General features: G+C 55.1%; 1 protein-coding gene and 1 non-coding gene across 2 annotated transcripts; one reads left to right on the plus strand and one right to left on the minus strand.

The window, feature by feature from the left end:
- Positions 1-221: 221 nt before the first annotated feature.
- DMBX1 (diencephalon/mesencephalon homeobox 1) lies at positions 222-5,824 on the minus strand. Its single transcript, XM_052638005.1, has 4 exons — positions 5,662-5,824; positions 2,156-2,334; positions 1,551-1,899; positions 222-673 (listed from the first exon to the last, which is right to left on the minus strand). The coding sequence occupies exons 1-4, from the start codon at positions 5,813-5,815 to the stop codon at positions 222-224; spliced, it is 1,134 nt and encodes a 377-aa protein (XP_052493965.1). The 5' UTR covers positions 5,816-5,824.
- TRNAC-GCA (transfer RNA cysteine (anticodon GCA)) lies at positions 3,422-3,493 on the plus strand. The gene has a single exon. It is a non-coding gene; the product is annotated as a tRNA-Cys (tRNA).
- Positions 5,825-8,003: the final 2,179 nt, after the last annotated feature.

Genomic DNA, 8,003 nt, shown 5'->3' on the forward strand with positions numbered 1-8,003 from the left:
CCCCATTCGGCCTCCGTGGGATCCAAGCAGGACCATGCAGAGGGTGCAGGTGTGGGCTTCACCGAGGGCTGGAGCTTGGGGAGGTGGGGGGGCAGGAGGCAAGACTCCAAGGCCCCAGGATCCCTGGGCTCATGAGGTAGCTCCTTGAGAGCCATGTTGGGATGACCCTGGGGCTGGGCTGGGGGCGCCCAAGAGCCCTGGCTGCAGGGGGAGGCCAGCAGTCAGTTAGGCAGCGTATCAAGTCCCAGGGATGCTGCGTGCTGCTTGGCCCGCAGCCGCAGGTTCTCGATGCTCGTGGTTTTACTGTTCAGGGCGGCCGAGGCAGGCGCCAGGCCTGCAGGGGGCGCAGGCAGCAGCGGGGACCCCCACACGCCCTGGTGGGCAGCGGCGGCCGCTGACAGCGACTGGTAGTACGACTGGCAGTGCAGTGAGCCCAGCGGGGCCACGTTGACGCCCAGGTAGGGCACTGCGGCGGCGGCGGCCGCGGCGGCGGGGGCCGGGCCCCCCACTTCGAAGGACGAGTAGTGCACCAGGTTGCTGGTGGCAGCCATGTGCTGGCGGAACTGCTCCTGCAGACGGAAGAGGCTCAGCGGGGAGGAGGAGTAGGAGTGGGAGGGGCCCAGGAGGCCAGCCCCGGGGGCTGCAGGCGGCAGGGCCAGGCTGCCCGGGGAGTCTGCAAGCAGAGAATCAAGAACCGGGGACTCAGGACAAGGGCACTGGTGTGCCAGGAGGGGCTCCCCCGGCCTCGCCTCCCCCTTGGCGCTGTAGACAAGACGGGCTGTGGCTGAAATCACATCCACCCATCTCAGCCAGGGTGTCCCCAGAATCCTGGGAGGGAGGGACCCAAGCTTCCTGACAGCACGGACTCTGCCAGGGCCCTCAGTTCTGACGTCTTAGGGAGTCTCCTTTTCTTGTTTTGGTTTTTGTTGTTTGTTGGGTTTGGTGGGACAAAAGAGTTCTATTGACTCTCAAAATCATTACAACAGAATCAGACTGACAAAAGCAATGGCTGAGCCACAAGCAAATTGGGTGGTGCAGAAGCGTCCGCCCCAAGACTCCCGTGCTTTCCAAGGCTGTGCCTCCCCTTTCCCTCTCCTGTCTGCGGTTCCCCTTCCCCTCCAGCTCTCAGCCCCGTCCCCTCCCTGCCTGGATGCAGGGCTTGTGACTGAGATAATGCTTCCTGCCAGAGCTCTACACGTGGCGATCTCTGGTACTCACCCAATATGCACTGGTACATCTGTGCTGTTGTTAACATACTGGACTGATAAATAGCTTCTACCCTGAGCTCCTCAAGTATCCCTCCCCTGCCACACAGCCCCTCCCCCCAAAATTCCTTTGACCTTGCCAGGATTCAGCGACTAAAGGGGGATCACCTGGCATGGACCTGCTTGGCTGTGCCCTTTCTCTGGGTCAGGGCCAGGGCCACGTGTCCAGGGTTAACTCTGTCTCTGCTCTGACACCCCTGGCAGAGCCAGGCCCCTGGGCAGCTAGACCTGGTCATTCTCCCTAGGCGGGGCCCCAGACCACCCATAGCCCCTACCAAGCCTCACCTGCCTTGGGGCTGCCCCTCTTGCAGCCCAGCCCCTTGCTCTCAGCCCCAGGGCTCTTCTCGGTCTTGGGATCCTCAGCCCCTGCCTGGGGGTCTTCCTCCCGGTCTGGCTGGTCTTCGGGGGCCGACTCACTGGCTGACTGCTCAGACAGGCTCAGGTGAAGCTCAGCAGGGGGGTCGCCACCGGGCAGGTTGGGAGGCTGATCAGGCTCCAGCTGGGTGTCTGGGGTCGGGGCCTCGGTCTTGCCTTCCCCGTGGGATCCCTCAGCCTCCTTCTGCTTCTGGAGCTGCTCTTTCTGCAGGCTGCGCTGCTTCTTCCGGAACTTGGCCCTGCGGTTCTTGAACCACACCTGGGGACAGGGAGAGGGGCTGCAGGAATGGAGGGGACACAGCGGAGTCTTGGAGCAGGGTACTCCCCAAGGGTGTGCAGGATACGGTCATGCCCACCCTCTGGGAAACACGCACCCACAATCCCTTCCCCAACTCCCCTCCTGTCGCTGTAGTCATTCATGGAGACACCAGGTGCAGTTTGAAATGTTGGCTCCTGGACAGTGGGAAACCAGCCAGTGGGTTGGTGCCTGTCTCCAAGGTCTAGTTGGGCCTTACCTGCACCCGGGCCTCAGGCAGGTTGGTGCACATGGCCAGCCTCTCACGCATCACCACGTCCGGGTAGTGAGTCTTCTGGAAGGTCTTTTCCAGGGCCTCAAGCTGCTGAGCCGTGAACGCCGTGCGGCTGCGACGCTGTTTGCGGTGCTGTGAGCCATAGCGGGCCTCCAAGATGATGTCTTGAAATGTACAGCCGTTGGAGGGCAAGGAGAGGAGGCCCATTTAATTATGGGAAATAGGTTTTAAATCTTACCCTGCTCTGACCCACTGTGGTCCTGCCAGAGCTAGACCCTGGTCTCTTCCCCATGGAAATCACCCATTTCCTCTCCATGTAGCTGGATTTTCAAGATCACTCCATACTATCATTCACTATCAGGCCCACCAGGCTCCCCCATCCCTGGGATTTTCCAGGCAAGAACACTGCAGTGGGTTGCCATTTTCTTCTCCAATGCATGAAAGTGAAAGGTGAAAGTAAAGTCATTCAGTCATGTCCAACTTAGTGACCCCATGAACTGCAGCCTACCAGGCTCCTCCATTCATGGAATTTTCCAGGCAAGAGTACTGGAGTGGTGTGCCATTGCCTTCTCCAACTATCAGGCCCATTGAGCTCTAATTCATCTCTAAGAATGGCTGTGAGGAATATGCCTGAGGGGGATCTTCCTTATTTGGTTTGAGGTGGGTAAGTGGGTGGGTGAGCTTTACCGTAAAATCCATAAAGTCCTAGGATAATAAGATATAACATTCTGAGAGTACATGATGCTGGCAATTTGGAAGTCCATGTCACAAATGTTCTGAGAACCAATGACCGTTAGATTCTGGATACCAACAGAATACCGCCCCGACCATGAGAAGCCAGGCCACGAGCTTGGGACCTATCTGCAAGGTCTTGTTAGGAGGAGTCTGACTAAGTAGATGGAATTCACTGGCTCTAGATCCTATGTCCTCTGGCTATGAATTTCATCATCCCAGCCTATGAGTCTCTGATGGTAGGACCTGAGGCTTTGGTTTCATATCTCCTCAGAGATAAGAAGGGCTGGCTCTGGCAGGTCTGGCAGCCTCAGAAAGGCTAGTTGCGTGCAGTCTTGGCCCTTCTAGCTGCTTTTTCCAGGAGGTAAGGACAAAGAGAGAAGGTACTAACCACCACCACAGGCTAGGAGAGGAGACAGGCCTGGTAGACCACAGATTTCATGGTCCTGCTCACGTGCTGAGAACGTGAACTTCCCAGCATATATATCTGCCTGGGGTTGCTATCTACCCTCCTGCTCTTCCCTGATAGCTCAGTTGGTAAAGTATCTGCCTGCAGTGCAGGAGACCTGGGTTCGATCCCTGGGTAGGGAAGATCCCCTGGAGAAAGGAAAGGCAACCCACTCCAGTATTCTTGCCTGGAGAATCCCATGGACAGAGGAGCCTGGTGGGCTACCGTCCATGGGGTCACAAAGAGTCGGACATGACTGAGCGACTCTCACTTTCACACTCCTGCTCTTCTGCTGGACTAGTCCCGGGAGGATGGACAGTCAACTTCTCTTTCCCAGCCTCCCATAACCCATAAGCGGGCCCTGGGCTATCTATGCTGAAGGGACCCCGAGCTGTGTCAGCCTTTGCACAGGGCCGCCTGCACTTCAGGGACTGGGAAGTCAACACAACACTCTAAACGAGGAAGAAGGAGGCAACTGGGTCTCCAGGAAGCCTCAGACTTCGGGCTGCTCCTTCTTCAATGTAAAGAGGGAGCCCTGAACCCCTCACAAACCAGCACTAATCCCAACCTGGACTGAGCCCCGAGCTCATGCTGGTTACACTGGGGAAGGGGAAGGAGAGAAGCCCTCTCAGTGGAACCCTGGGTGCAGGAGCAACAGCTCAGCATCCTGCTGCTGGCTCCAGGGGCTGTAGGTGAGGGCACGGGGTTGCCGCCTGGGAGACCAGGCTGTCTGCACCATCAGCAAAACCTCCTGCTGGAAGGCAAGGCCTCCATATGAGGGCCCGCCTGGAGCTCGTGTGCCTCCTTCTTTAAGATTAGAGTTGGTGTGAGCACTGAATACGCCACTTCCTCTGTCCCTGACCTTTCCTCTCTGAGGCCTGGAACATGGTCAGGATCTATAATGTTACCACCAGGCCGGGCACAGGGAATTCACTCCAAACCAGAGAAGCAGCCATAGCCGGGCAGGCCTGCACACACATTCCCACACCGGAGGCTGATGCTTATCCACAGAAGGTGACCAGGGGCTCGGTTTCATCCTCTGAGCCCTTCCCAGAGCCTTGCAGGGTGGCTGCCCCACCCTCCTTGTCAGGCCAGATCCCCTACCCAGGCCTCACAGCTCATCCCAGTTCTGTGCCTTTCTCACGCTAGTCCCCCTTCCTTACCCTTTTAAGGCTGGGCTCCTGCCCCATGCCCTCCGGGAAGCCCTCCCTGAGTGCACCAGCTGATCATGCTTCTCTGGTCTGCCCCACCATTTGATCCTGGCCACATTGTTTCTGCTGTGCCTTCTCATGGGTATATGGGCACCTGGCCTCCCTGGAAGTACCCTAAAGCCCTCCCAGGACCATCTGGCACAGGCCCAGAGCAGTTCATCTGCTGCTTGAGGTTTGGCCTGGGACAGGATGGGGTTGGTGACTTCACCTCTCAGGAACTTATGTTCCCCACCCAAGCCATCAAATCCTTCCCACGTTCACTGAGGGACTCTCACAGCAGAGCAACCGTGGGTGAACAGGAGTAGGGGGGACCAGGCTGTAGCTCTCTCATGGGTGCTTCCCATAGGACCTGGATAATAATTTCCTCTGAGCACCTACTAGTCCCTGCTGAATACCGTACATGTGTTATCTCAAGTAATGTCCCCACCATTCTATGGAATGGACCCTACCATGTTCCCTGTTTATAAAGGGGAAGCTGAGGTTCAGAGAAGAGAGGAGAGTGGGTAGACCCTACAATGATGGCAAGTCTGCAACTTCAAAGCTCAAATCTTTAGCCATAAGGTCCCATTCTAATCTCCCACCCCAGCCCTGCCTAGATTTAGCCTCACTGAGCCTCCGTTTCCTTGTCCATACAATGGAGATAATAACCTCTCTTTACTGGAGTTGAATGGTTTGATGCACAGAGAGACAGAGAGCAGCTCACGCGGTGCCTGGCCACACAATCAGTGATCAAAACGTGGGCGCTGTTACAGAAGTGGCTCCCGGGGCATTCTGGCCATTTCCCAGCTGGAAGGCTCTGGGCTAGTCCCTTACCTCCTCGGTCTCTCCACCTGTGAGAGGCTACTGGGCCCCTCCCTCAGAGGGCTGTTAAGGAAATGTGAAGTAAGGCACAGGGCAGCTCCGGGGCCCAGGGCCCCGGGAAACACGGGTAGTCTGGATACGCACGCAGATTTTGCATGACATCTCCCTGTGCCATGAGTGACCTGGGTCTTCCTGGGCTTCATTCCCAGTGCTCCCTTCTGCCCTCACCTTCCAGACAGAGCCTTGTCCCCCAGATCTCTCCTCCACCCTGTAGCCCCCGTCCCCACAACGGCCCTTACCAGCCAGGCGCTCGGCCAGTGTGAGCGCATGCACTGAGGGCCGGTAGTCGGGGGCATGCTGGGCCTGCTGGGCCGCCTGCTGGTGCAGGTTGTACATGGCGCTGAGCGAGTTCATGGCATGCAGCGAGTAGCCATTCACCCCGTAGTGCTGCATCGCGGCATGTGCCTGCAGACGGGCGGAAGGGAAGGGACGTGAGGCCATGCGGTCACACTCTACCCTGGGAAAGACACCACCCCAGCCCAGACCTTGGATGCCCACCTCACCCCTGAGCTTCTGCCATCTCTTAGAAAAGAGGCCCGCCTTGCCCACAGCTAAGAGCAAGAGGGCTCCTGCCCCTATTTATTTATTCAATCAGCCTCTCATTCACTGATACACACAGCAGGACTTGTGTAGGGCTTAATGCTCTGGGCTCTGGAGTCAGATCGCCTGAGCTGGATGCTCCACCCTGCCACCTGCAGGCTTTCCAGCTTTGAGTAAGTCACTTAACTTCCCTGACCTTCAGTTTCTCCATCTGCAAAATGGGGTGATAGTACTTATTTCATGGGGTTATTGCAAGGATTAAGAGAAGCCTTTACAATAAGTAGGGTCTGGTAGGTAGGGTATGCTCAAACACGTTAGTCATTGGGATTCAACAATCTGTTTGCTGCTTCATTCAGTCATCTCTTCATTAATCACCCAGGCACCTACTCATTTGCACCTCACACACATATTATTTGTTCAACAAAAAGCCAAGGAGGCTCACAGGGGGCCAAGTCCAGAGCTGGACTGGGAACACTGAGGCATTTGCTCTGGTGAGATAGTGGACAACAACCCTCATGTGCCACCCAGCTGTAACACTGTTACTATGACTGCCATACACAGACTGCCATTGCCTCCCTCTATTCTCACCATAAGCCCAAGAAGCAAGCAGGCCAAGAGCAAATGAATTCCATTTACAGATGAGTCTACTGAGGCTTGGAGAAAGAGCAGTGACATGTTGAGGCCACACAGCCCATAGAGGGCCTCCTCCACCCCATAGCACTTCAGCCTCATTCTTTGGCAGCCAATGCATCAGAGAGCACATCCCTTCTGCTGAGGTGGCTCGGATCAGCACAAGGCTGCCAGGGCCCCACCAGCCCCAGCGCTCCTCCAGACCCTCCCAGTCCTTGCACCCACCAAATGTTGGCTTGAAATGTCAGTTTTGGAATGTGGACCATTTGGCAAGAAAAAGACCATGTCCAGGTGTCTTGGCTCCCTACCCTCACTGAAGTGGACATATCACCAAACATCCCATAGCACACACACACGTACACATGCACACACATACTTCATGCACAGACACATATGCAGACACTCTTCACGTAAGCAGTCATACACACAAATTCATCAACAATCGCAAACGCAATATCATTATTCCCACAGTTCCACACAAAGACATTCTCACAGATACCTATCCACACAGCAGATGTATCTACACACAAACTTGACACTCATACACATTCATATATTACACATATTCATTCAGCAAAGACTCATTAAGCACCCCCCTACTAAGTACTAAAGTCCTTGCCTTTGTGGAATTTTTTTGACCACACTCAGAGGCATACAGTATCTTAGCTCCTTGACCAGGGATCGAACCCATGCCCTCTGCAGGGAACTGCAGAGTCTTAATACTGGATCACCAAGGAAGTCCTACCTTCATGGAATTTACCTCCCAAGCAGGGAAGGTTATAAAACCAATAAACCTATATAATAAAGTCAGACAGGAATAAGTATTCTGAAGAAAAACAGAGCAGAGGAAGAGCATATCAAGAGGAAAGGTGAGGCTATTTTAGAACATATGGTCAGGAAAGGGCTCTCTGATATTCAGAATAAGCCATGTGAATCTTACTGGGGTCGGGGGAGACTTTCCAGGTAAAAGGAACAGCAAGGACAAAGTCCCTGAGGCATGAACAACTTGGTGTGTGTGCAGAACAGCAAGGAAACCAGGGTCGCTGGAGCTCAGAGGGGGACAGGGGCAAGTGGATGAGATGAGGTGGGAGGGAGAGAAGGGGCCAGATCCCAGAGAGCTTCATGGCCCATGTAAAGAGTTTGAATTTTATCCTGACTGTGATGGGAAGCTCCTGGATGGCCTTGAATAACATGATTTGTTGTTAAAACCTCACTTTGCTGTTGTATGGAGATCAGACTGCAGAGGGTCAAGAATCCCTAGACTGGATTCACTGTAGAATCCAGCCCAGGGACCAAAGGGCCTTCCACTCAGGCAGGATGGGTGGAGGTGGGGAGAAGTGGTCAGAGTCAGGACATGGTATGAAGGCAGAATTGACATGACTGCTAATAGGTTAGTTTTAAGATGTGAGGA

The sequence above is a fragment of the Budorcas taxicolor genome, chromosome 3 (genome assembly GCF_023091745.1).
Source record: "Budorcas taxicolor isolate Tak-1 chromosome 3, Takin1.1, whole genome shotgun sequence".
NCBI lineage: Eukaryota > Metazoa > Chordata > Mammalia > Artiodactyla > Bovidae > Budorcas > Budorcas taxicolor.

What these genes read in the sequence shown, in the direction of transcription:
- DMBX1 (XM_052638005.1), bottom strand. Translation starts at nt 5,815, where the DNA reads ATGCAGCACTACGGGGTGAATGGCTACTCGCTGCATGCCATGAACTCG. An exon ending in TGCCTGAGGCCCGGGTGCAG is followed by an intron (nt 1,900 to 2,155) that starts GTAAGGCCCAAC and finishes CCCTGTCCCCAG; the next exon opens with GTGTGGTTCAAGAACCGCAG. An exon ending in GAGGGGCAGCCCCAAGGCAG is followed by an intron (nt 674 to 1,550) that starts GTGAGGCTTGGT and finishes CTCTGCTTGCAG; the next exon opens with ACTCCCCGGGCAGCCTGGCC.